The following is a 27,723-nucleotide window of genomic DNA, read 5'->3' as shown; positions in this document are numbered from 1 at the left end:
ATAAGACTATATATAACTATACAAGAGTACAAAGATTATCATCGATTCCTCCACTGGTTCCGATAGGAACAATGCTGCTGCCAAGCGCACCTAGCTTGCATCGCAGATCACACAGTGGTTCAAACCCGAGTAACATTGTTTTTAGGAATTTGCAGTACCATGTGTATGACTCCTACAGTCCTAGTACGCTTTGTGTGTCTTATCTTCTGGAGATGTGACAGGGTTATCCACTGTGAGCTTTAGCGACAAGCAGATAAATTTGAAATGATGTTGTATACTTGTATTAGCAGTTGCTTGATCACCAAGAGGTGGAACTGAAATGCAAATGTAAAACTGCGCTCTTCTTTTGGACTTACCATCTTCTCGTCCGAGGAAAAAATAGAGAACTTGCACGGTCCTAGCCCAATGCCCATTGAGATGGAGGATCATCCATATCTCTAGTTGAACTTGTAGGACCCAGGCGGCGTTCCTCTGTTTTGCCTCAACCACTCTGTTCTTGGCCTATGTTATTATCGCATCAAGTTTGGGTTTTCACCGAAGGATGAGGTTTCTTTTGGATCATGGAGCGAGAGTATATATGGTGCTGATGAGATTATGGCCACAATCTACCATGTTTATACTCTCAAGTCAATTTATGTGGAGTACGGGCAGATTCGTACTCCTTTGTCCAAAACAGAAAATTGGGATTTTTTTTTAGTGCAAAGGTGATCGCTTTCTATAATCTGTAACAAGTTTGTTGCCTATTTGGAACACATGAATCATATAGGAATTTCACAGGAATTTATTCAATCCCACAAGAAAAACGTGAACATGAAATTTTTCCTAGTTTTCAAACAAACCCTTGATATTGTTTCGTGTTTGATTGAGTACAGGTGAACCCAACAGTGGGGCAGGCCGGGCTCGAGCACTCCTACCGCCTCCCGCGCAATGGAGTTCCTCTATTTTTGCATGTATTTTCCCACATTGATAGTGTTTGGACCGTATATTCACCAAATCTTCTCGTTGTTATACATATTGAGCAGTTTACAAATTCTTAGACCGAGCAGTTTACAAGTTCTTAGACCAATTTGTATACACCTACCATGTTGTCTTCGTATGATGGGTGCACTTCGTATGATGGGTGCAATTTACTCTATATTCTTTGCTGTTGATATGTTGGTTCTGTGACATGAAGAGGGAGAAAACAGGATAAGGAAATGAGATGCGCAACGGCATGTGTCATCTTTTAGCATAGCAACCCTTTCGGTTCGTTTAGCATAGCAACCCTTTCGCTTCCTCCTCCGGCTGCTATTTTTATACTCCATTTGATACTTTACTTGCACTCTCTTTTCAACTCAATTTAATCTAGAGTTTGGATGGAATCAGATAGAGAAAAATACAGTCAGTAGCGTCAATGATATATCCAAGGTATCAGTTCTTTGATTCAAAAGGTGTGTAGTCAATTCAGTGAACACAGTTTGTATTTATCAGATTATTGAATGTTCAGGATGGACACACTCACTCTACAACATCTAGGTATCGAATATAACAATGAACAGCTAAAAATTTAATGGCATCGAGTGATACAAATTAAGATACAAACATCCGGTGAGATCTTGTGTACACAGTAGCACCGGGAACAAAACTTCATGATTCTCAAGCCTGTTCGCTTGCTCGTAAACGGTCGTAAATTTCCAGCCGGGAACAGTGTTTTTCTCTCACACCAAACCAGCCAGCAGTAAATAATCCACGATCGTTTACGGCCTCCTGAACAGGCCTTGATCAAGAGACAAGAGCTTCAACAGATTCAAACGGAGATCCAAGCTACTTACTTGCCAGTGGATGGGTACTCACACCGTCCTCTACCGGTGGGGTGGTGGTTGCAGCAGCATCGTTGGTCTCTAGCCCAGGTCCATCGGCTGAGAGCCCGTTATCAGTTACTGCTGTCCCAGTGCTCTCAACAGACTGCTTTCTTTCAATGCTTCCTGACTGCCTTCGTTCCATGCCTCCTGACTGCCTTCTTTCGATGCTGGAACTGTTAGATCTTGCAGGCACGGTCAATAGCTGACGGAGAGCATCAAATGTGCCCTGACACTCAGAGATCAATGTTGCCCCATTCGGGTAGCATCGGCCAAAACATGCAGTGCAATAAGGGTATGCAACCTGATATGGAAAACCAAGTTGTGAACTCTCCCTACGTCTAAAGACAAATGTTTACTGTTTACAAATTCAGGCTTTATGGGTAAGACTGAGCCATTCAGTTTTTTTTTTCATTCATGTGTGTTGTAACAAGTTATGTTCTATTATCAGATTCAACTATCATGGAAACTAAACAAACCTCGATAAATGCCTCGCAGAGTGAAAGGAAAAGAGCAGACTCGTTCCCCCGAAGCATCCGCATGGCTTTGTATCTAACTAGGGAGTCAGAGACTGCATGTAGTCCCTTAAACACCTCCTGAGCAAGGACGACTTTCAAGCTCAACGGTGCGCACGGTCTTAGCTCATTCATTGCTGCTGAAACACCTACAGACAAGAGTTCCAAAACATGACGCTAGACACACCAGTTAACCACAAGATATGCTCGAGTAGAGTGGCAGAAGAGAAATATTAAGAGTGATGTAGTACAACTTACCGTTAACAAACACTGCAAGAGGTGGATGCTCCATTAAAACAGAAGGTGGAGTCACATCATCAGAAGTATCATCAACAACTCCATTTGCTACAAAGCCAACAGATGGCATCGGAACCCAACGATGTGAATCCAAAACAACCTAGCATGGTCAAAGGTACTACAGTAATAGTAAGATGGTACTCCAATAAGTAATAGAGTTGTAAGACGCAGAATCCAAAGAATTAGAAAGTTGGTTCAAAAGCTCAAACAGCACAGTAACGTGAATTCAGTTTAAAGTTGATCTCAATATTTCAACATGCATAATGGTTGCAAAACACTGCTTTACCTGAAAATTTTCAACCGCCGTACTCATATGCTTTGAGAATAAGTTTAGAACCGCACTGTGAAATGCAGATAACAGCATCAATAATAAAGCCCCTTTAGAGTCACTAATAAAATTCTATAATTCAAACACCAATTACTTCTCAAAGATTGGTGGAAGGAGGCCACGGAAATCCAATCCAACTAAGCCAAGACCCATTGCACAATACTGCAACATGAAAGTGTATCAGATTTATGAATGAAACCAGAGATCGCTGCTAAATCTTGTATCAATTATCAAACCATAACTGAGATAGAAAAAGGAGAAGTCATTTCTTACCATGCATTGTTCAAGAATGTTGGACAGAGACCCACCTTCTGTTATGTTTGGTAACATAACTTGAAGAGTAGTGAGGTGATTACTAACTTGTTGCATTGCCCAGCTGAAAAGCAGCCCACCGTCATAGTTCTCGTCATTTCCAGATTTATCATTGTTGAATATTGCTCGATATTGATTAACAACATCAAATAGATGTACTCTGTGGCAAGTCACCATGCCTTTCAGGTAATCATAAACATTCCTTTGGTCCAGATCTTCAAGAATCCCAGAAAGCCAAGCTTCCCTGCACCTCAGGAACTAGAAATTATATCAGAGTTAGAATATGAAGATGGAAATGCTCAAATCATATTATCCAGAAAATTTGACTGCGGAATATAAGAAAGAAAGAAGAGAAATATCATTACAAAAATTTCTGCATTGTTATTATGTACGACGCATGAACACTACTGCAAATCAAAGCAGTAACTCCCACCATTATAAATCTCTACAGCTAAAAAGCAGTAAAACCAATCGTTCACGGCAGACCTCGCGCCCCGGCGGCAAGGCCAACCTCGCGCCGCCGCATCCGCTCCAGTCCACCATCCAATCGGTAAGGACGTGTCGCTCTCCAAATCCTGAGCCTGGGACCCATGTTTGGGGCAAGAAGTTCAGGACAGAGGCCATCTACGGATCCACCTTCAACATCCGCAAGGAGCTCTAAGCCCAAATCCTCTCCATGTTCTTCACTCCCACGCCCCCAGTTCTCACTGGAAGTGGTTGATCGAGCATTAAAAAAAAGGCCCATCCGGCTGCTGGAATTGACAGTGCCGAGGGAAGTTCCGATAAATTCCAGAAACTTTGTTACCTTCCTCATGGTATACATATGCTGTACCCATGGATAAGCCTCTGAAGCATGAATTTTTTGTCAAATGTTTGCATCACCACAAGCAGGATAATCAAAATCCAAAATCAGGATTCTGTCTATCAAGTAGATAATACAGTACATATGCCAACCAAGTGCTACAGAATATGGCTTGCCTATTCTGTTCTGTTTCTAAAATTTGTGTGCAACCTTTCTCATATAGAGTCCCAGTCCCAGGTATGTGAATGCTACTGATTGCCTGTTAATTGACTACAGTGGGCCCTTTTTATTTGGTTGAACTTTTCTGCATTGATTGAACTAATCATTTGTATTGCTGTTGACACCGTTTTTTGCACGTGTCAAAATAATCGGAGTGGACCAATCGGCAAGGGGGAAGTTATTGAATACTTTGATAGCCAATGAAAGCCAGTTTGTAAAAATGGTTGCCGATAGTTGGTGATGATCGATGGAAAGGTTGATTTGGACTCGGACGTTGCCGATGAGGTTGGAGGAGTTGTTGTCGATGCCGATGAAAGGAGGCTTGAAGACTACTGCCGATGAGACAGGGAGTATGCCGATGAAGGAAGACTTGACGACTACTGCCGATGAAGCAGGGAATATGCCGATGGGAAGGAGGACAGTGAGATTTCCATCGTAATTGAGGCGGACAGGGAAATAGATAGGAGTTGATTTCCTTTTCTATATTTGTTAGGTTATGATTCGTGTAAGAGTCACGTGTTTCCTTAGATATGGGATTGGTGTCCTAGTTGTGTTTGGTTGTGTCTCTTTAGATCAGGGTATAAATATGGAGTAAGGGGCAATGTAATAGAAAATATCAATCAATATCAAAACCAACTTTTTACTCCTATTTGCATCTACTTACTTTTCGGCGACTTCGTCAATTTGCATATTTTTCCTTTTTACGAGTTCTCATTGATTCGGCGAGCTGCATCGCTTCAGTGCGACCTTCGGCGATTCTCGAGTTCCGTGTGAGCACCTCTTGGCCGTGACTTCCGGGCGTATCGCTGTTGTCAGGACCAAAGTGTTCGTGTCTTCATCCTTGTCGATTAGCAGGTCAAATCGACTGGCACGCTTTGGATATCGATTCGGGTATTAGCCCTTTGTGTTTGCAGATCACTTTTGCATCAACACATCTTTTGGCACGCTCGGTGGGACAAATCAATCAATATGTTCAATTCCGAGATCGATCCAGGGAACATCATCGCAGTATCAGAAGAAGATCTCAAGGAAGAACAGAGGCAGGCTATGGAAAAGGCTGTAGAAGAATACAAGCAGCTTTGTCTGAGGTCGTTTAGCTTGAACAAGAGTGGACAAGTCATCCAGAAGCAAGATTTGCCGTTACCTCGGCAGGTTACCTTTGACTCCAATCCTGGTAAACTTCAAGAGATGGTTAATTCTGCAGTAAATCATGCTTTGATTAATCATTCCAATGTGCTGTCCAATACTGTTCATAATGCTGTGGTTCGAACTCTCAAAGAAGGACAAGCGGCACCACATTACGTTGGGCCTGCCTATCATCAACCAGAGCCGGCATCTGTCAAAACTCCATCGGCTCCTTCGGCCGTTGTGGGTACAGAAGCTACTTCCCCTCCAGTATTGCCAGGTTCACCTAATATTCAATCTACACCGATACAATCAGATCAGGTACTACCAGGAGGGCGAATTCAGCTTAATACAGATCTATCGGCATCAGCTATGTCAGGCCCTGTGTCTCAGAATAACCAGATTCCTACTAATTGGTGGGGATATGGCATGCCTCCAGAGTCGTCTGCTTTCAATCCTAGATTACCTCAAGTATTTGATGCAGCAGGAAGAGCGCCTATATCATCGGCCGTTTCGCCGATGGCTCAAGTGCCTCAATATGCCGCAACTACTTCTGTACAACCAACTCCAGGAGGTTTCCAGATGCCTATGATTCAAACATTCAATTCAAGTCCATCGGCGAGCGTACTGCCGATGCAGCAGAAAGCCCCTGCTATGAGTCAAACTGGGGTTCAGTTCATGCCTCAAACCAGTTATAATTATCCAACAATATCAGCAAATTACCAGCCATCGGTAAGTTTTGTGCCGATGAGTTCTAATAATGATTGGTCAGGACAGTTACCTGTTCAACATACAGTTCAGCGAAATCAGCAGGTTGCAGGGATTCAACAAGGTCATATGCAAGCTGGTTTCCAGAATCAAGCATCGGCAGCCCAGCCGATGAATCCTTTCCAACAGGTTAATGGACCACAAGTAGCGGCAAATATGCCGATTGCTGGAGATCGTGGGCCACAAAGATATGTGGAAGGATGTCAGCAGGCACCTCCTGTAGAAATTCAACCAGTTCGTCAGCAGGAGGCTGATGCTTTTTGGGCCGATAAGATAGCAGAGATTATGAAGGATCAGTTTGGAATAAAGCCCAAGGTCAATACTTATTCTTATCGGACTCCATACCCTCCTGCATACGATTTAATTCCTCTCCCAAATCGGTACAAGGTACCGGATTTCACTAAATTCTCTGGGCAAGATGATACATCAACAATGGAACATGTCAATCGCTTCATTATTCAATGTGGAGAGGCAGCTAACAGAGATGAATTAAGAGTTCGATTATTTTCATCATCTTTGTCTGGATCAGCATTTACATGGTTCATTTCATTGCCACCAAATTCTATTATTACTTGGGTTGATCTAGAAAAACAATTCCACAAGTATTTCTTTGCTGGAATCCATGAAAAGAAGCTTACCGATTTAGTAAAATTGAGACAGCGTAATGATGAATCGGTAGAGAGCTTTGTACAAAGGCTACGAGATGTAAAAAATAAGTGCTACAGCCTGGTGCTGTATGATCGGCAGCTTGCCGATTTAGCTTTCCAGGGGTTATTGCCACATCTTAAGGACAGATATGCTTCTCAGGAATTTGAAAGCCTCAGTCATCTTGTGCAAAGGATCTCTGATCAAGATACTAGGGTTTTTGAACCTAAAAAGAACTGGAGTAAAAAGGTATCATTTGTTGAAGAAGTAGGAGATTCTGACTCTGATGAAGAACCAGTTATCGGCTTAGCTGAGTGGGTTAAGAATAAAAAGCCGATATCATGTCCCTTTGGTCAAAAAGAGCCAGAAAAGTTTACCTTTGATATCACCAAGGCCGATAAAATATTTGATCTTCTGCTTCAAGAGGGCCAAATTAAGCTGTCACCTAATCACGTGATCCCATCGGCAGAAGAGTTGAAGAAGATTTTGTACTGCAAATGGCACAATGCAACTTCACACAGTACAAATGAGTGCAAGGTATTCAGGCAACAGTTACAATCGGCTATTGAATCTGGGAGAATTAAGTTTGGTACTTCCAAGACCCAGAAGCCGATGAAAATTGATCAACACCCTTTTCCAGCAAATATGTTGGATGCCAAAGAAAGACCAAGGTATTGACGTCAGAGGCTGCTGAGAAAAACGCGTCAGTAGACCCCCAACATCGGATAACTACCGATGATGCAAAAAGTAAGGGTTTGCTAGGAGAAAGCAGTAGTTCCAAAAAACCTCCTCGACCTGGCATTGTGATTACTCATCGAAGGCAGCAGGAGGGTTGGCATCAACGTAATGACCGATATCGGCAACAGCAAGAAATGAGACGTCAGGAAGAGTGGAATCGACATAAAGATCATTGGAGATGTCCGTTCTTCATCCATTGCTGGGAAGAAGGAATTAAATTGCCAACTGTTGAAAATTGCCCTGAGTGTAATGGTTATTACGGAGTCAATCGTTCAGAAAGGAGGTTTCAACGTGGTAATCAGGGTTTGTCTATCAATGAGCCGATCAGAGGCAGAGCATCAGTGCATGATCGGCTGGGGGGCAGACTTAGTGTACATGAGAGGCTTGGTAAACGCGCTGGATATTTTCCAAGGAATCAAGAGGAGCTTGAGGAGATGGCAAACGCAAGAGTTCCCGATGAGGAAATATTCTACAGGGACCCTAATATACGTCGCGTAGAACCAACTAGGACTTGTTATCAGCCGGTTTGGAAGACCAAGTTTCCTCGATGGTGCCCAGAGGGTCTGACAAAGACGCAGAGAAGGAGGATGCAACGTGAGCGTCAGGAGGATTTATACCAGGAGGAAAATTCCTCCAATGAAAGGCCTGGTCATCAGCAGTGGCAGGTAAAACACAAAAATAAGGGTCCATCGGCAGATGTTAATATGGTATTCATGTTGCCGATGGAGTTTCTGGCAATATCTGATAATGAGGAAGAAGTTGTTCTCTCTGATCAAGTGGCTCAACTAACACTAGATCCAATGATGGCTGTTTTTGAGAAACCTACCGATGACGAGAGACAGCATCTTAAAGCTTTATTTGTGAAGGGCAGAGTTGATGGGCAGCCTGTGTCTAAGGTACTTATTGATGGAGGGGCTGCGATTAATATTATGCCTTACGTGATGTATCGGAAACTTGGTAGGGGAGAGCAAGACTTGACCAAAACCGATATGATGTTGAAAGATTTTGAAGGCAATGTGTCACCGGCTAAAGGGGCAGTGTGCGTTGAATTGACCATCGGCAGCAAAACCTTGCCAACGACGTTCTTTGTTATCAACGGCAAGGGTGCATATAATCTGCTTCTAGGGAGGGATTAGATTCATGCTAATTGTTGTGTTCCTTCTACAATGCATCAATGCCTCGTACAGTGGATTGGGGATAAGATTGAGGTCATCCCTGGTGATTCTTCTTATATCATCGCATCGGCAGAATCAGATACTTATGAGCGAACTAAATGCATATCAGGAGAAGCTTGGGAAAAAGAGTTCCTTAGAGTTGCTGATTATGAAATTCCACCGATCCAAGCAGTCGGTTCTGAAGAGGAGTTTTAATGGATAGGTTTGCCGATGATGGAAAATTAGGCCAAGGGTTCACATCGGCAGATGATTTAGTAGAAGTAGATATCGGTGATGGTGATAGGTCGAGGCCTACTTTTATTAGTGCTAAGTTAGATTCTAAGTGTAAGCAGCGAATAACAGATTTGTTAAAAGAATATAAAGATTGTTTTGCTTGGGATTATACTGAGATGCCTGGGTTAGACCGATCGATAGTTGAACATCGGTTACCTATCAAATCTGGATTTCGGCCACATCAGCAGCCAGCGCGCCGATGCAACCCTAATGTACTTCCTGACATTAAGGCCGAAATAACTAAATTAATTGAAGCAAAGTTTATTCGGCAATGTCGATACGCAGAGTGGATCTCTAATGTGGTTCCTGTTTATAAGAAAAATGGAAAACTTCGTGTTTGTATTAATTTCAGGAATCTCAACAAAGCCACACCGATGGATGGCTATCCAATGCCGATTGCTGATTTGTTGATTGATGCTGCGGCTGGACATCAAATTATTAGCTTCATGGATGGTAATGCAGGTTACAATCAAATATTCATGGCTGAGGAGGATATTCCCAAGACTGCTTTCAGATGTCCAGGACATGTGGGGTTGTTCGAGTGGATAGTCATGACGTTTGGTTTGAAAAATGCCGGTGCTACTTATCAAAGGGCTATGAACTTTATTTTTCATGAGTACATCGGCACATTAATGGAGATCTACATTGATGATGTAGTGATTAAGTCTGGAGATATCACAGCACATTTAGCCGATCTGCGAAAGATACTGGAGTGCACAAGGAGGCATGGATTGAAGATGAATCCTAATAAATGTGCATTCGGTGTATCGGCAGGACAATTCTTGGGTTTTATGGTGCATCAACGGGGCATTGAAATCAGTGGGAAGTCTATTGATGCAATTAACAAGGTGATTGCTCCTGCCAATAAGACTGAATTGCAATCTTTGATCGGTAAGATTAATTTCATTAGAAGATTCATATCTAATCTGTCGGGTAAGATCAAGGCTTTCAGCCCACTACTTAAATTAAAAGCTGATCAGGAATTTGTATGGGGAGTTGAACAGCAATTAGCCCTTGATGAAATTAAGAAATATTTATCAAATCCTCCAGTGCTAGTTCCACCTCAACATGGGAAGCCTTTCAGATTGTATTTGTCAGCTGATGATACAGTTATCGGTTCAGCTCTTATTCAAGAATTTGAAGGGAAGGAGCGTGTTGTTTATTATTTGAGCAGAAGATTAGTGGATGCTGAGACGAGGTATTCGGCTATCGAGAAATTGTGTCTGTGCTTATACTTTTCTTGTGTCAAATTAGGGCATTATTTGTTATCTGCCGAGTGTATGGTCATATGCAAAGACGATGTGGTCAAGTATATGCTGTCGATGCCGATATTAAGTGGTAGAATCGGCAAATGGATTTTAGCATTATCAGAATTTGAGCTACGCTACAAATCAACTAAGGCAGTTAAAGGGCAAGTGATGGCTGATTTTGTCACTCAGCATTGTAATACGGTGGATTCTTTAGGGATTGCTCCCTGGACACTTTTCTTCGATGGGTCCACATGTGGTGAAGGAGCAGGTATCGGCATTGTGTTAATTTCACCTCAAGGAAAGAAGTATGAGTTTTCATTGCCGATTGTTGCTACAGCGACAAATAATCAAGCTGAATACCAAGCCTTGATAAAGGGGTTAGAATTGCTGAAGGAGATACGTGCCGATGTTGTTGAAATCTTTGGCGATTCTATGCTAGTTATAAATCAATTAGATGGAATTTATGAATGCCGAAGTGAAGCTTTGATTCCGTATTATGAAAGATGTTTGCAATTGTTAAAAGGATTTAGAGATTTTCGTCTTGAACATATCTCTCGATTGCATAATGAGGAAGCTAATCGACTAGCTCAGCATGCTTCAGGGTATCAGCCTATTCAGGAAGTGCTAACATCAGCAGTTGATACCGATGACTGGAGGAAAGAGATTGTCGATTATTTAAAGGATCCATGTAGAAAGGTCGAGAGACGTATAAGGTTCCAAGCTACCAAATATGTGCTCCTCGATGATGAATTATATTATCGAATTATAGATGGAGTTTTACTCAGATGTGTTAGCAATGATGAATCGAAAAGCTTGATGGGTGAAATTCATGAAGGAGTGTGTGGGGCACATCAATCGGCTTTCAAGATGAAATGGATGATCAGAAGGAATGGGTACTATTGGCCGACTATTCTTGAAGATTGTTTTAAATATTTTAAGGGATGCCAGGGGTGTCAAAAGTTTGGTAATATTCAAAGAGCGCCTGCATCGGCTATGAATCCTATAATCAAACCATGGCCGTTCCGGGGATGGGCTATTGATCTCATTGGTCAGATCTATCCGCCATCGAGTAAAGGACATAAATTTATTCTGGTTGCTACCGATTATTTCACAAAGTGGGTTGAGGCAATTCCTTTAAAGAAGGTGACATCGGTCAATATGATTGATTTTGTGAAAGAGCATATTGTTTACCGATTTGGTATTCCTCAGACTATCACTACCGATCAGGGTACTATGTTTACATCAGGAGAATTTGATGAGTTTGCTGTAGGTATGGGAATTAAAATTTTAAATTCTTCTCCATATTATGCTCAAGCTAATGGTCAAGCTGAGGCTTCTAACAAAGGAATCATCAAACTCATTAAGCGCAAAATTGAAGAAAATCCTAGGAGGTGGCATACAGTATTAAATGAAGCCTTGTGGTCATATCGGATGTCATGCCATGGTGCAACCAAAGTAACGCCTTATCAGTTAGTATATGGACACGATGCAGTGTTGCCTTGGGAAATTAAGGTTGGCTCTAGACGAATACGTTCTCAAAATCAGCTAACAGCCGATGAGTATAATACTCTTATGAAAGATGAGTTGGAAGATGTGGCGGGTCATCGGTTAAGGGCTTTAGTTAGTATTGAAGAAAATAAGAAAAGAGTAGCTAGATGGTATGACAAGAAGGTGAAAGTAAAAGAGTTTGCCGATGGAGATCTGGTCTGGAAATTGATTTTACCGATTGGGACTAAAAGTTCAAAGTTTGGAAAGTGGTCTCCTAATTGGGAAGGTCCATATCGGATAAATCAGTCTATTCCTGGTAATGCATATATTTTAGAAACCCTCGAAGGGGTTGTGTTTCCCAGAGCGTTAAATGGAAAATATTTAAAGAAATATTACCCTAGTATCTGGGCAGATGCATAAAAGTATAAGTGCCGATAACAGTACTATCGGCTAAGAATTATGCAAGGGTATCAATGTCTCATAAAGTGCCGATACAATAAATAAGATTACACGTTCAGCAAGGATTGGATAGCTAATATCGCACGCAGGCGAATCTGGTCGGCTTCTTCCATTTCTTTGATATCGTCATCGGCAGCACCCTCCACAGGCTTGAGTTTCTTCTTCATGGCTAAAGCTTTGCGAGCTTGGATATCTCTTTCTTGCTGAAGGGCTTTGACGGCATTGGGTAGCTGGCTTTCTTCTTGTTGAGCATGAGTTAAGGCTGCATCAATTTCTTTCAATTCAGCCAATAGAGCTGCCTTCCTTGCCGATAGATCCAAGATTTTCTGCTTAAGTGCAGCACCCGAAGTCTGCAAGTTGACGATGCCCTTGTGCTTCTCATCAGCGATTTGTTTCAGTTGTAGCATCTCTCCTTTAAGTTGAGCTTGAGCTGCTCTATCGGCAATGCGCTGAGCAGCCCGTTGATATTGCAGTTGACGGCTTTCTAAGTGAGCTGCTGGGAAGAGTATTTCTTCAACATCGGCAGGGACCTGGCGACGAATTGTTTTGAAGATTGCCTTTGCGGGGTCCGAGTCATCTACCAGTTGGGCGGTACTTTGCTGTAGCAAGTTCAGGAGGGTTTCCAACTTGGATTTAGTTTCTGCCGATATTGTTCCCAGTGCAAGGGAAGAACTTGTTTCCTCTCCATCGTCGTCAGAAATGTCAATGGCAAAGGAAAATAGGCTGTTCGGGGAATCTTGTTCCTGAAAGAAAGACAAGGAGATCAATCAGGGGTAAGTATGAGTATTGTAAAATCAGATAGGTTGATCGGTTTACCTGTTTCAAGGCAATTTCCTGTGCTTGACTGGAGGAAGCAACCTGGAGTATGTCGTGTGGATCGGCTGAGCTTGCCGATGGGATATCCTCTGTGACTTCATCGGTGGTAGGCTCTTGAGGTATGATGACCGATGACATTGGGGCAGATGTAGGGATCGGCATAGACCTTTGTCGTTTTGGCTGTGCTTCAGTATCTGTTGAAGCTTTGCGCTTTGCTTGGACATCGGCAACGATTGGCTGGGGGGCATCGACACTTGTTGGTTGTGAAGCTTGGGCATCTGGTACGTTTGCCGATGTACCCAATTGTTGCTGTAAAACAAGTGTGAGATATGATATTTAACAGATAAAATGTAAAGTCAAGAAGCTACCTCTGAAGGAGTGGTGCTTGATATCGGCGGAATTGCCGATGATGATCCAGTAGCGGCTCTTACCCCCTGATGATTAAGGTTAATATAGTTTGTGATTGGCATAAGTGAAAATAAACAAGGTTGTTACCTTAAAGGCTTTGACCAAGGTTGTAGCAGCGGCCGATGGAGTAGCCCTGGATATAGCCAATTTGGACTTAGAAGTGATGGTCTTGGTACGAATCTTCTGGTGGGTCAAAGCGGCTAAGGTGGGAGCGTTGTAGCCGATCGGCGATGTTGGGGAAATAGGCCGGAGGTTGAAGGGTTTCCCACTTTTGCTCACCGATGGGGCTGGGTGGTTAACCTGTTACAAGGGAGTCAGTTATTGATAAATGAAAGGAAAAGCAGAAGGGAGTTCAAAGAAACTTACCGCGTCGTCAGGGATGGCATATTCAGAATCGATCATGTGCCGATATGTGTGAGCAGAAGTCGCGAACAGTTGCTCTTTCCACTCTCGCCACCATTGCTTGTATGACTCGGTGATGAAAGATATTGGTGTCCAGGTGGATATATCAACATCTGTGGTATCGGCATCAGGAGAAAGTTGTACTACCTTGTTCCAGTCTGTTCCGCAGGTGATTGTTTCCCTGGGTTTGATCACATCGGCAAAGCAGAGTTTGATTGGCAGTTGCCCAAAAGCCAATTGGCGGGATACTGCCGATGGGTTGTAAAATTCATATGTAATGTTGGTGTTTTTCCCGCTGCCGAATGTGTTTACTGGAATTGCCCTGGGAGTGATGATAGCCATCATGAGCTCATTATCTTGATTCAGAGTGTCATCGGCAAAGTTGAAAAGAAGGGGGAATCTGTTTTCTTCGTCGATATAAGGCACCCAGGCGCTATGATCACGAGAAAGACCATTATAGAAGCTTTGAAAGAATCTGCCGATTTGGTCTTCGTTGGCTTCTGTTCCAGGAAGGACAATTATGGCTTCACCAAAATTGAGGGGTGAGCGTGTTGCCGATTCATCACCCCCGAGCACATAATCTTCGGCAATTTCTCGTGGGAATTGTTGAGCAAAAAAGTCCCATTGCAAACGTTTGTGCATATGGGCATTCAGCCACATGTTGATGAACCACCACGGGCCTCCCAGGTTGCCGATGGGTTCGCCAAGCAGAAGTTTCTGAGACACTTGGTGAAGAAGATGATAAGTGGAGCTCAGAAGGTATCGGCCAAGAGGAAACCTTACGCCATTAGCCAGAAGTTCAGCTGCAGGGAGGAAGGCGTTGGTTGGTCCTACTGATCGACCACAGAAGATAAATTTTTCTAACCACATATTCAGGAATGTGGCATGTTCCCTCTGGCTAGGTGTCCCGGTTTTCTGGTATTCTTGAATATATCCTGTCCAACCGCCGATGTTACGGGTATTCACTCTATATTCAGGCTTTCTACCATAGATGGAGCCTTCATCGGCAGTTGAGATGTCCAAGCTAGTAAGCATGTGGACATCGGCAAGGGTAGGGGTAGCTGGGCCATGTCCAAACATAAAAGTATTGATCGTATCTGACCAGAAATAAGCAGCTGCAATTATCATTGATTCATTTTTCTGCATATCGGCAATAGAGAGCCTGATACATTGGTCTAACTTTCGTTCTGCCCAGTATACTTGCATCGATCTATTAACCCTCAAATACCAATCTTTCCACCCTTTGGTGGTTTTGGGCCAAGATCGGAATGTGTCTTTCCACAAGTTCAGAGAGAAATTTTGGGCTCTAAAGGGGATTCTGTTAACCTCTGCGTTGATCAGATCGGTTGGATCTGGGTTGCCCATTGGTCCAAGGCATTGGACGTGTGGCTGATCGGTTGGGATAATTAATTTGTTGCGCAGTTCCTAAGGTTATGGAATCCAGAAGACAGAAGAAAGGAAAAATCACCAACTGAATAAATTTGCAAAAAGATCAAAGTAAAAGGTAGTGGAAGTGGAGCGAACCGCGGGGACGTCGAAGTTGATGGCCATTGTCTTGAGGAAGGTGGAGATACGAGCCGAGAACTTGAAGTTAGCGCCGGAGAAGGGTTCTTGTTGGTTGAGGTCGCGCGGTTGTTCGTCGGAGTCGCCGCCGGAGAGAGAGAATGCCAAGGATTGGAGGCTGAAGATAGAGAATGAGGGTTCCGGAGAAATCTATTTATAAGCCGGCCAGAATAAGGGTATTTTGGACTTATCTCTATGACGCGCGCATATAGGTCAAGGCGGTGCAGGGGGATATGGTAACTATTCGCGCGATAATCAGGGGATTGTACAGATGAGTTGATAACAAGTAATCATGACTTAGAAGGGATATTGATACATGATATTTTAATTCTTAAAATGGCAGCATTATCATGTTAAGATCTTGCCGATGGGTTGTTGTTTTGGTATCTCAATCAAGGCAAGAGTGGTTGGCGATTGTGCGATATTTACTGAAGTGCGTGGATCAAGATTAGATTTGATTGGATTTGATAACAAATCAAGTTTTGGCTTGGGGAATGAGTTACGGTAATTGGGCAAAGGCAAGCGTTATCTGGAGTAAATTTCGGAGCATTAATGGTTTTATACTCCGAAATTGGGGGGCATGTGTTGACACCGTTTTTTGCACGTGTCAAAATAATCGGAGTGGACCAATCGGCAAGGGGAAAGTTATTGAATACTTTGATAGCCAATGAAAGCCAGTTTGTAAAAATGGTTGCCGATAGTTGGTGATGATCGATGGAAAGGTTGATTTGGACTCGGACGTTGCCGATGAGGTTGGAGGAGTTGTTGTCGATGCCGATGAAAGGAGGCTTGAAGACTACTGCCGATGAGACAGGGAGTATGCCGATGAAGGAAGACTTGACGACTACTGCCGATGAAGCAGGGAATATGCCGATGGGAAGGAGGACAGTGAGATTTCCATCGTAATTGAGGCGGACAGGGAAATAGATAGGAGTTGATTTCCTTTTCTATATTTGTTAGGTTATGATTCGTGTAAGAGTCACGTGTTTCCTTAGATATGGGATTGGTGTCCTAGTTGTGTTTGGTTGTGTCTCTTTAGATCAGGGTATAAATATGGAGTAAGGGGCAATGTAATAGAAAATATCAATCAATATCAAAACCAACTTTTTACTCCTATTTGCATCTACTTACTTTTCGGCGACTTCGTCAATTTGCATATTTTTCCTTTTTACGAGTTCTCATTGATTCGGCGAGCTGCATCGCTTCAGTGCGACCTTCGGCGATTCTCGAGTTCCGTGTGAGCACCTCTTGGCCGTGACTTCCGGGCGTATCGCTGTTGTCAGGACCAAAGTGTTCGTGTCTTCATCCTTGTCGATTAGCAGGTCAAATCGACTGGCACGCTTTGGATATCGATTCGGGTATTAGCCCTTTGTGTTTGCAGATCACTTTTGCATCAACAATTGCATTTCTTATGTGAATCAGAGAAATAACACTTAGTGATGCGCTAAGGTATCAAATTCAAGTCCAAAGGAAACTACAAGAACAAATTGAGGTAAAATAGATTTACATCTGGCAATAAAGTTGTTAACCATTTTCAAATCAACAATCTGAATGTCTGGACCTTTCTCTGCAATGTGGATCTGATCCAATTGCTGGGGTATACATGTATTGCTTGAGGATTCTGTCATGTCAAAAAATAATACCATGATAATACGAATTTAAATGTGCTATATTATTAACAAACAAAAAACTTCAAGATGTGAAGGGTTCATTATAGTCCTCATTCAAGATCCGGTGCAAGTGATGTTATTCTGTATATGGTCTATCTGGATGTATGGATTTTGATATACTGCAAATCATTTGAAAGCACTAAGAGGCATTTGAATGATGCACCACAGCCACATAGGGTCATGGTCATGGTCTTGTTCAGCTATTGATGGCATAAGATTTTTCGTAGTAATTATTCTTACAAGAAAGGATCTGGATTCAGCAAGTATTCTTACAGAAAAAATTATTGCTGATTTCTAAATCATCTTCGTGGATACAGACTTGACATTTGTTGGCATATATAAATCATAAATCTAGATTTACAGAAAATAACATATAGTTCATCAAATTATTTCAGCTGTTGAGCCTTTCAGAGTTATTTTATTAATATACTGCCACTGATTGCTGACAGGGTGCGTGTTATCTGTTTCTATGTATGGTGCAACTTAATTAGTCACACACTCATTCACCTTCCATCGTCAGATTGAGTAATTTTCTTCCTTGCAAAAAAAATAAGAGCACATGTCTCAGACCTATTGCTAATTATATTTGCTGCTAATCTATGAAAAAAGAAGGGGAATTGTGCTGAGTGTTCAGACCATCACAACACAATAATGATCTAATGCCCTGCCAATTCCCTTGTCTGTTCCTAAAAAAAAATGTAAGGTTCAGCAGCTCGCAAGCTGACTACTCTCATGGTAGGTGCACCACTGCAAATTATTCTATTTTTTCTCCTGAATCATGGATGCATGGTGAGTTTGATCATAGAACCTATTTTTTGTCATCTATATATCTATTTGTTACCATTGCTATCAAGTTCCATTTGTGTGTGCCTTGCCTGTTCACAAACTCCATTGTTTAACTCTTTAGGTTCAAGATCACCACCAGCTTCTTTAATCTATTCTGCAGCAGGACCTTCAACGCCATACATAGGATCAGTAGCTACCTGAGTGTTGGCGTTGGATTTCGAGAAGAAGGGAAAGGGATACAAAACAATACTAGGTGAATGCTTCTTGGTAGTGTATAATTTTGGGCAGTGTGTAATAACTTCCTCCGAGTAACTGGACAGGCCTAAAACCAGAAGGTGTTTTGTTTCTCACAGCATTCTGTATGTTTTTTCCCACCATTTATATAGCTTGAACAATAATGTATGTTTTTTTTCCAAATGCCATTTGTCTATTTGTTTTGCTTGTTGTAAATAAATAGTTGATGTACGTTGTCAACCTCGCGCAATATTGATGTTCCGAAGATTACGCTCATACATATATTATCGTGTATTATTTTTTTCCCGTTGCAACGCACGGGCATTTACCTAGTTGAACAAAAAAAAAGTAAAAGCAAAATATCCCTTGAAACCTACTCACACAAAGAAAATTACATGAAAAAATTCAGAATACCTGTAAGCGCAATTCTGACTCACTGAAAACTCCAATTCGGCGCAGATGTGCTACAATACGGAGGCATTCGGGTAACTGTAGTAGAAAATGAAATGACTGTTAGATAGATTTGAGCTCAAGATGGATAAGTCAAGCAGTTTGGGGGTGAAAGGAGAGTATTTGGTCGGTGAGTATTGGATACACACAGAACATAATCTCTACAATACAGAACAGTCATAAATATTTTTCATTACACCAGCATCTTCACCTGAATATTTGATCGAAGTTTCTGGAGAAGCTGTGAAATTAATGATTGTACTGTCTTCTTGACTTCAGCAGCTAATCCTTGGACAACAGGTAAACTTCAATTGGAAAAAGAAAATGGTTAATATAACAGCAAATGCCAGGGCCTGCGATAGCAATTATGTCACACAACTTACTCGGGGTGCAACTTCGAGATTTTGCTAACAAAAGCTTCTAGATCAAGTGCTTCATCATAGTTCCCATTCCGTATACACCTACAAGAATAAGCTTACTTACTGTCATGCATAATTCAGCAACAATACAACTGAAACTATGCACTACTGAAAAGCAAATAATATTATCAATAACAAACAACTCAAACATAAAGTAAATGGTAAAAGATAAAGTTTCATACGTGTCCATCAATTGTGGGATTTCAAGCAAGTCAAGCAATGTAGTATGGTTGGCTAGTAATGTTTGATTAAGCTTCCTCTCCTCCAAAATTTGCTGTGCGGACTCAACAAACTCAGTGCAGCCAGATGTTAAGTTTGGTATCTCCTCTATCTACAATGGTGCATGAACAACATGGTCAAACATTTCAAATCATTCTTCCAAGGTCGCATGAATCATAGAAGTACATAATGTTAGCATATACCACATAGAAAGAAAGAAAATGGCAGAATATAATAATGAACATGTAATCTATTTCACCCTCTACCCTCTAGTATTGCTAGACTGAAAATCAAGCAATCCATAAAGCTTCCACGATTTCAATGTTATATTTTTATCAAGGAACAGAAACATTGTTCAGCATATAATACTAATATGGAGGTTTTGACAGGTTAATACAATACCCATACTGCCATTCAACAAGTATCTTTGATGGATAAAACCTATAAATCTGTATCAATCCTTTCATGATGTGTGTTTAATAAACATATTGTTGGTCATACCAAGTGCTCAAGATCATCTAGTTCACATAATACTGCTTTAAGGTTATTTCTGTCCTGATACGCATATTTGAAGATACAGAGATTGTATGTTTTCACGAATTAATTAAGCCAACTATATGATGGCTTAGTTACACAAAAGAGGTTCCACTAGATTCGTTTTTTTATTTACATATATATGATCATGATTTCGTGATCAATAGCAATACATTTCAAAATTCAACTTAAAATGACCACATTGCTAGCAGAATTGCATTTCCACTTAAGAGGCAATCACATCTCTGGGGAGCAACAATAACAAGATCATGTGATCTACTTGCTACAAGGATAAAGCAGCTGAATTCAATCCATCCACCAGCATTCATCCGATCAGTTGATATTGTGTTTGACTGCACAAGGCCTATTTACTGATCCACATGGAGCAATAACTTCTGGCACAAAGGGGGCAGGCAGTAGAAGCAACGGAGTAAAGAGTAAAGAGTACAACGAGCAGGGAGGGGCCGGACGCATTACCATGGCCTCGAGGTGGCCGTCGAAGCTCTCGAGCTGCGCGCGGACGAAGGAGAGCGCCTCGGAGGCGGCGATGAAGGCGCCGTAGTTCTCCACTGCCACCTCCTGCATCTGCCGCCGCACCCGCTCCACGTCGACCCTCAGAAGCTCCGGCTCCTACACTTTCTCACCAAACCAACGAACATGGAATCACCATCGCCGCCAATCAGAGGTCGCTCAGCAAGTGTACGCGTAGTACCTTGTGGACGCGCTCGATGGAGAAGGAGAGGAGCTCGGAGACGTAGGGCTGGTAGACGGCGCCGGCGAGCGGGAGCCCCATATCGGGGGCGGCGTCCGGGGAGGAGCTCGAATCCAGCGTGTGGCGGTGCCTCGCGTCGAGGAGGTCCATGGCGAGCGGTGCGAGATCTGGAGTCCTGACTCGGTGAGGGCCTGAGGGGGAACTGGAGAAGAAAGTTGGGACGGTAGGCGCGGCAGGGACTGACGGATCCGGGGCGGGGGAGACGGGGGCTCGCCGGCCGGCACCTGGAAACAGCGGCGAGCGGGAGGCGACCCTGGGGGGCGAGCGGGCAGCGCCGGTGCGGGAGGAGCGGGCGACAAGTTTGTCGGTGTGGGAGTCGAACGGGGGATGGAAGACGAAATTCTTCCCTGCCGACCAGTCGGACAGGAGCCCGCTGCCGACACCGCGCCCCCCCCCCCCCCCCCCCCCCCCCCCCCCCCCCCCAAATCTGGATTCTCTGACTTTCTTCAGAAAAGTCACAAGTGACTTTCTCTATGTCTGATGCCGTCCATTTACGATCCAATGGTGGTTGCGCATCTCAGCTCTCCCACTCCCAGCCTGCCCAGCCCAAACGTTGAGACCAGCCCAAGTAAGGCCCACATCGTGGCTCAGGGATGCTCGACCAATATTTTGCCGCTCGGAGACTTCTTTACGCGCGAAAAATCACCGAGCGAAGGTTTTTGCCGCGTCTGCGTTGCCGCCGCCGCCAGGTCGCGCTCGCCCTTGCGTCTGCTCCACTCGTCACGCCCGCCGCAGTCGTCGCGCCGTGGAGCGAGACATCCTCGTCCGGAGCTGCGATGTGAGGGCGGCAAGCAAGACTCATGCTGTGACCGAACGTGTAGTCGTGATTGGCGGAGTGGTGGTTGACGCGCTTGCCGGCGAGTTGTGAACTGGGTGATGATCGGCGTCTCATTTTGCTCATCCTTCCTGTGATACTAATGGCGCAACCCATCGAGTAAGTTATGCTTACATTCGATTTTTCCCCCTCTGTTTACTTCCAGATTGTAGCAATGACCATGTATTTGTTTCACACAGAGAGAATGCAACTCCAATTTGGGTACCTCGTATTGGTCAGATTTTCAGAAACTTGGATGATGCTTGGTCATTTTGGGTAGATTATGGGGGTCATGCAGGTTTTGAGGTCAGAAAACGGTACGCAAATGAAAGCAAATGTGATAAAAGGGTAACTTCGTGTAGATATGTGTGTGCCAAGGAAGGTTGTCGAGCACGAGATAGGAGAGATCATGTCGCAAAAAATCCTCGAGCTGAAACAAGAACATGTTGTCTAGTTCGTATGGGTATTACATTGGATCGAGTGACAGGGAATTATGAAGTGTTTGATCTGATTCTTGAACACAATCATGTGCTCCACTTGCCTCAAACCTTCCATTTGATGACATCGTAGAGAAAAATTTCAGAAGTGCAAGCTTTTGAAATTGAGATAGCTGATGATTCTGGAATTTGGCCAAAAGCTGCACATGAGTTGGCTAGTCGCCAAGTTGGAGGACGAATGAATCTTAGCTATACTTGTCGTGATCACAAAAATTACTTGCAGGGCAGGCGCCAAAGGGAGTTGGCATATGGTCAGGCAGGAAGCATGTTAAAGTATTTCCAAGACAAGATGTCTGAGAACCCTTCTTTCCACTATGCTATGCAATTGGACGCGGAAGAACACATAACCAATATATTTTGGGCAGATGCTAAGATGTTAGTTGATTATGCTCATTTTGGTGATGTGGTGACATTCGACACTACTTTTGGCACAAACAAAGAATACAGGCCTTTCGGTGTATTTGTTGGCTTCAATCAATTTAGGGAGACTGTCATTTTTGGAGCTGCCCTTCTATTTGATGAAACATGTGCCTCTTTTACATGGCTATTTAAGGCATTTCTAACCGCACACAATGAAAAACAACCTAGAACTATATTTACTGACCAAGATACAGCAATGGGAAATGCTATCCAAGTTGTATTCACAGAAGCATGGCATGGATTGTGCACCTATCACATAATGCAAAATGCTGTCAAGCACTTGTGTAATAAAAAAAAGGAAGAGGACGAAGAATCTCATATTCTTTCAGATTTTAGTTTTTGCATGTATAACATTGAGGACAAGTCGGCCTTCGAAGAAGCATTTAACATTATGAGAAATAAGGTGGAGAAGAAGAAGGCATCTTGGCTCGATAGCATCTACAAGTTAAAGGAAAAATGGGCCGAATGTCACATGAGGGAGGTTTTCACATTGGGAATGAGAAGCACACAATTAAGTGAGAGTTTCAACAGTGATTTAAAAGATCATCTAAAATCAAATTTTGACATCATTCGATTCCTAAAGCATTTTGAGAGGGCAGTGCAAGGAAAAAGAAATAAGGAATTAGAAGAAGATTTTGAAGCCAGAAAAAAACTACCTAGATTAAGAATGAGGACACCTATGTTAGTGCAAGCTAGCAAACTTTACACTCCCCCAATATTTGAAGCATTCCAGGCTGAATATGAAAGATCCATGGCTGCGTGTGCTAGAAAATTGAAAGAAAATAACACATATGCTGTAGCAATTGTGAGGTCTGATGGTGATTTAAGTTCTGAAATAGAACGTGTAGTTGTTGGTGATCCCTCAGAGCAAACGGCTTCTTGTAATTGTGGGCAGTTTGCAAGGACCGGTGTATTGTGCAGCCATGCTTTGAAAGTTCTTGACTTGATGAACATCAAGTTCTTGCCTGACCATTATGTGCTGAAGCGTTGGACAAGGGAAGCAAAGTATGGACCTATCCAAGACAACACAGGAAGGAGCATAATTGAAGATCCGAAATTAGATGCTATGCTTCGCTACAAATTTCTTTCTAAAAAGTTCCTGAATTTGGCATATCCAGCTGCAAGCGATCCAGAATGTTGCATTTTGGTTGACAATGCACTTGATTGCCTTGGTAAACAACTACAGGACAAATTCAGTGCATCTACAGGTATCTCGTGTGATACATATAATGTCCAGCCTAACGTTGAACAAGCTGAAGAATTGCTTAGTGCTGCCCGCTTTAAGAAAAAGGAGGTTCAACCAAGAAGTTCAAAGCGGCATAGAAATTGGCTTGACAAGACGCGAAAGTACAAAAAGAAAGTGACAGATAATTCTAATGTATGTTGCTGAAAACTTGCAATATAGTGTCGTAGTTTATTACTTCTTGCTAAAAAAACAAGACGTACGTTTTATGCAGCATGAAGCGAATGGTGGCGATGTACAAACTCAAGTGTTGTTGGACAATACTCATGAAGCCCAGAATGATGGTGATGCACAAACTCAAGTGTTATTGGACAGTACTCATGAAGCCCAGAATTCCTTTGCATTCACTAGCTTCACAGATTTGATGACGGTACTTCTATTGCTCCTCTTAAATTTTGTAGAGCTAGTGTTATTATTTCTCTTTGCTTTTCTAATTTATCATTTGCCTTTGCAGGGTCCTAGTGAAATTGATGACATGCCGTTCAAGAACTTCTTTTAGGTGTTTAATTTAGTTGCTGCTCTCGTATATCAGACATTTTGTTCTTTTGGGATGACAGTTGAGCACCTGTGTGCTAATGGATTGCTTTAATGGATATTATTTTGGTATTTAGCCTCGATAGTTCTCTGGCTAAAGGCAAACATTTATATGCTGTAGTGGTCACCATTGATGGAATTTATTTATTAGAATGGAACCGTTAAAAATATTTTCGTTATGCACTAAACTGCCTACGTTTACACTGGTCTGTAAACTGCATGATCTTCCTCGGCCACGAAATGGGCCTTATATGGACTGGTGTGAACGTTTGGGCTAGGCAGGCTGGGAGTGGGAGGCTGAGATGCACAGCCACCGTTGGATCGCAAATAGACGGCATCAGGCATAGAGAAAGTCACTTGTGACTTTTCTGAAGAAAGTCAGAGAATCCAGATTGCCCCCCCCCCACACACACACACACAAGGACGAGGGTGGCCCACGCCGAAGCGCCCTCCGTGATCCCGCACGCGTTGTCCGCCGTTTCGTCCGAAGCAGGTACGTGAGTTTTACCTTTTTTTTCTTTCCTTTTCTTTTTTCTATTTTTTTTCTTTTCCTTTTACTTTTTCCGTGTTGTTTAATTCTTCTTTCTATTTTTTATTTACTGTCTACCGAATATCGTCGGCAGTGTTCCGAGGAGTATCCTACGAAGATAGATTGATTGACAGGGGAGCATAAAATCAAGAACAAGAAGGCAACATAGACACATGAGTTAGACAGGTTCAGGCCGTCAGTATGACATAATACTCTACTCCTGTGGTATGTTGGTTTGTATTAGCTATCGTATAATATTGCGTGTGTTTGGAGAGGGTCCCTGCCCGCCTTATATAGTCCGGGGAGCAGGGTTACAAATCGGTTAAATCTAAGAGATAACCGAAAAGTAATAACTAATTACAGGAATCTTGAGATCATATATATCTAACAGATATCGTAGTATCCTCAGGATATTTTCTAGATGCCTTGCACAAGGCGCCGATCAGAGTCGTGCCCCACAAGGATTTATCTTGTGGGCTAAGTTGCCCCTAAGGACGCAGCCCATGTGATCTATCGTGGGCATTCGGGATCATTTCCCCCACGTTTACTGTGTAGTTTTCTTTTCTTTTTTCCTTTCATTCAATTATCTTCATTTTTCCTTTTTCCCTCTTATTATGTGGTGTGGCCTTGATTCGTCTTTTCATTCTTTATTTTATTTATTTATTTTTATTTCATTTTTTGTTTTCATGTTTTCTTTTCTTCTATTTACTTTCCCTTTTATTTTTTTATGTTTCGTGTAGATTTTTTTCATTTTAGTTTTTATTTTCTATTTTTATTTTGTTATTCATGTTTTTATTTTGCATCTTTTCTTCTGTGTTATTTGACTCTAATTAATTTATTTATTTTTTATATTTTATGATGTATGTGGTGTTCGTGTAGTATATAGGTGATTTTCTATGATGTATTTTTTTTATGTTCGTAAGTAGAAGTGTTATTTTTCTACGATGTATTTTTGTGATGTTTAGTACGCATATAATTGATGTTCTAAGATATATTTTGTGATGTTCGGTAGCATATTTTTTTCTTTTCATTTGACTCTAATTAATTACTTCACTAATTTTATTATTTTATTTTATATTTTTATGATATTTGTGATGTTTACATATTATACATATGATGTTCTATGCTGAAAGGATCAAGATGTCCAAGAGGGAGGGTGAATTGGATTAATTCTAAAATTCTTTGCAATAATTAAAATCTACACTTAGCTCACTTCACCCCTTGGGCCTATAATGTGTTTCTAATGATTTACCGCATAAAAGTTTAGCACCTTGAGTTCCAATCATACTCAAGCATGGCAATTCTAAGAATGTAAAGACAAGAATTGAATTACTCAAAAGTAAATGCTCAAAGTAAAGAAAGAAGAATGAACGCGGCGATATTTTGCCGAGGTATCGGAGAGTCGCCACTACCCACTAGTCCTCGTTAGAGCACCCGTGCAAGGGTCTAGCTACCCCTTATTCTGCACAAGGATCAAGTACTCTCTATGGGTTGATTCTTTGATACTCCGTCATGGTGAATCATCCATAACCGCTCACAACTTGAGTTAGGTCATCCATATGCTCCACCAGATGATCACCAAACTCCTGATCACCACCAAATCATCTAGGTGATGACGATCATCAAGAGTAATAAGCACGAACTCTCGCTTAACCACAACAAGTCTAATAAGAAGTGTGGATGCACACTTGCTACTCTCCTTGCATTAATGAGGCCTTAATCTTGGATTCTCAAATCTTAATCACCTCACTAGGCTCTTACTCTCTAAAACACTCTCAAGGATGTTTCTCAGCTGATCAAATAGACAAGAGACCTCTCTTGGATGAATAGAGGAAGTATTTATATTCCCTCATTCAAAACGAACCGTTAGGAGGTTGCGTCAACGTTCTGCGGGGCGACCAGATGCTTCGGTCAAAGTGATCGAACGCTCCGATCAGTTCTCCCTACCACAGAGCCGTTAAGTTATGACCGGACACGTCCGGTCATGAAAACTACTCTCTGGACCCTTACTAATGTTGATCGGACGCTGGAGCCTAGAGTCCGGTCGCTTCGCTATTCAGCGTTTGGTCAGTAACCGGAACATGACCAACGTTCGGTCAGCACTGACCGGACACGTCCAATCAGGATTCTCCCTCTCTGGAACCTTACTAGAGTTGACCAGACTCTTGCACCCTGCATCCGATCACATTTCACTCAGCGTCCGGTCGTATCCAAACGACTTCACCTTATCAAATAAACTGACCGGACTCTGCGCCAGCGTCCGGTCACACCGGAACCAGCGTTCGGTTAATATTTGACCCTCCATTCACTTACAACTCATAATCATTTGTGAATGAAGTTTGCTCCAATTGATCTAAGGGCTTTTTAGGAGCTACCTAGTGCTAGATTTAATAACTGTGCACCACACCTAACCCACTAGACTCACATAGGTCAAGCTACTAGTCTATGTTCCCCTTAATAGTACGGTCAAAGGAAAAACAAAGTTCTAAACTACTCTAAGTGTCTCTTCAACACCAAATGACACTTAGAACTAGTCTGTCCTTAACCTTTTCATCCATTCTTTGAAAACCGAAACGATTTCCATCGTAGGGGCATGACAACCATGATTACCCAATCAATTGCCATTACCATGACCTAACTTAATTGTCTTTGCAAAACACACGTTAGTCATAATAATCTCATATTATCATTAATCACCAAAATCCAACTAGAGGCCTAGATGCTTTTAATCTTCTCATTTTTTATGATTGATGACAATACAACATCGAGTATGTAAAAGAGATGAGGTTTTCAACATGCTTGGTTCATATAAGCTTTTTAAAAATAAGAACAAAAGAGTTAGGCATGCTTATATGACCTAAGCCAACATGATATACTCAATAGATATGAAATAAGCATGAGTATAAGAAATAAAGCTCATTTGAATCGAAGGAAAACGTGGAAGCAAACTAAATGAGCATAATGAAGTGACATGACATATATAAAGATCAAAGTAGAGAGCACACATGTCACATATCACATAAATATCATAATCACACTTATGTAGTTCGATGCATGAAAGTAAATATGAATGCATAGTAATGTATCACACATATAAAAAGCCAAATATAATAAATATGCTTCCCCTAGATATAACGTCCTCCTAGATCTAATCATACTCGATCTCTCTCCCTCTTTAGCG

The 27,723-nt window shown here is 42.2% G+C and overlaps 2 protein-coding genes and 1 pseudogene across 5 annotated transcripts; 1 reads left to right on the top strand and 2 right to left on the bottom strand.

Annotated features, from left to right (window-relative positions):
• Positions 1-1,442: 1,442 nt before the first annotated feature.
• On the bottom strand, positions 1,443-20,887 carry LOC136535587 (conserved oligomeric Golgi complex subunit 8-like). Of its 3 annotated transcripts, XM_066527891.1 has the most exons (13): positions 20,690-20,887; positions 20,446-20,612; positions 20,211-20,363; positions 19,163-19,311; positions 18,945-19,022; positions 18,773-18,866; positions 18,526-18,600; positions 3,252-3,548; positions 3,073-3,140; positions 2,937-2,991; positions 2,612-2,750; positions 2,318-2,502; positions 1,443-2,142 (listed from the first exon to the last, which is right to left on the bottom strand). In XM_066527891.1, the coding sequence occupies exons 2-13, from the start codon at positions 20,593-20,595 to the stop codon at positions 1,804-1,806; spliced, it is 1,782 nt and encodes a 593-aa protein (XP_066383988.1). In that variant the 5' UTR covers positions 20,596-20,612; positions 20,690-20,887; the 3' UTR covers positions 1,443-1,803. The 3 variants fall into 3 exon arrangements, with proteins under 3 accessions (XP_066383988.1, XP_066383987.1, XP_066383989.1); XM_066527890.1 differs by having other exon boundaries at positions 20,446-20,887; XM_066527892.1 differs by lacking the exon at positions 20,690-20,887 and having other exon boundaries at positions 20,211-20,368; positions 20,446-20,584.
• Positions 12,153-16,945, bottom strand: LOC136535586 (uncharacterized). Of its 2 annotated transcripts, XM_066527889.1 has the most exons (6): positions 16,553-16,945; positions 13,823-14,039; positions 13,544-13,756; positions 13,417-13,482; positions 13,049-13,357; positions 12,154-12,975 (listed from the first exon to the last, which is right to left on the bottom strand). In XM_066527889.1, exons 1-6 carry the CDS (start codon positions 16,576-16,578, stop codon positions 12,280-12,282), a joined length of 1,527 nt encoding a protein of 508 aa, XP_066383986.1. In that variant the 5' UTR covers positions 16,579-16,945; the 3' UTR covers positions 12,154-12,279. The 2 variants fall into 2 exon arrangements, with proteins under 2 accessions (XP_066383984.1, XP_066383986.1); XM_066527887.1 differs by having other exon boundaries at positions 12,153-12,975; positions 13,823-16,945.
• A 119-nt stretch (positions 20,888-21,006) lies between the features above and the next one.
• On the top strand, positions 21,007-23,978 carry LOC136537381 (protein FAR1-RELATED SEQUENCE 5-like; annotated as a pseudogene).
• The last annotated feature ends 3,745 nt before the right edge of the window (positions 23,979-27,723 follow it).

Source organism: Miscanthus floridulus, chromosome 2 (assembly GCF_019320115.1).
Source record: "Miscanthus floridulus cultivar M001 chromosome 2, ASM1932011v1, whole genome shotgun sequence".
Lineage (NCBI taxonomy): Eukaryota > Viridiplantae > Streptophyta > Magnoliopsida > Poales > Poaceae > Miscanthus > Miscanthus floridulus.
Note: the sequence above shows the minus strand (reverse complement) of the source record. Positions and strands in the feature narration are given on the sequence as shown.

Bases quoted from the DNA above. Each gene is read 5' to 3' on its own strand.
- LOC136535586 (XM_066527887.1), bottom strand. From the start codon at position 15,223: ATGGGCAACCCAGATCCAACCGATCTGATCAACGCAGAGGTTAACAGA. The intron at 13,483-13,543 runs GTAACAACCTTG...CTTAATCATCAG, and splicing joins CCTTGGTCAAAGCCTTTAAG to GGGGTAAGAGCCGCTACTGG. The intron at 12,976-13,048 runs GTAAACCGATCA...TCTTTCTTTCAG, and splicing joins AGGAAATTGCCTTGAAACAG to GAACAAGATTCCCCGAACAG.
- LOC136535587 (XM_066527890.1), bottom strand. From the start codon at position 20,595: ATGGACCTCCTCGACGCGAGGCACCGCCACACGCTGGATTCGAGCTCC. The intron at 19,312-20,210 runs GTAATGCGTCCG...GCACCATTGTAG, and splicing joins ACGGCCACCTCGAGGCCATG to ATAGAGGAGATACCAAACTT. The intron at 2,992-3,072 runs GTAATTGGTGTT...TGCATTTCACAG, and splicing joins CTTCCACCAATCTTTGAGAA to TGCGGTTCTAAACTTATTCT.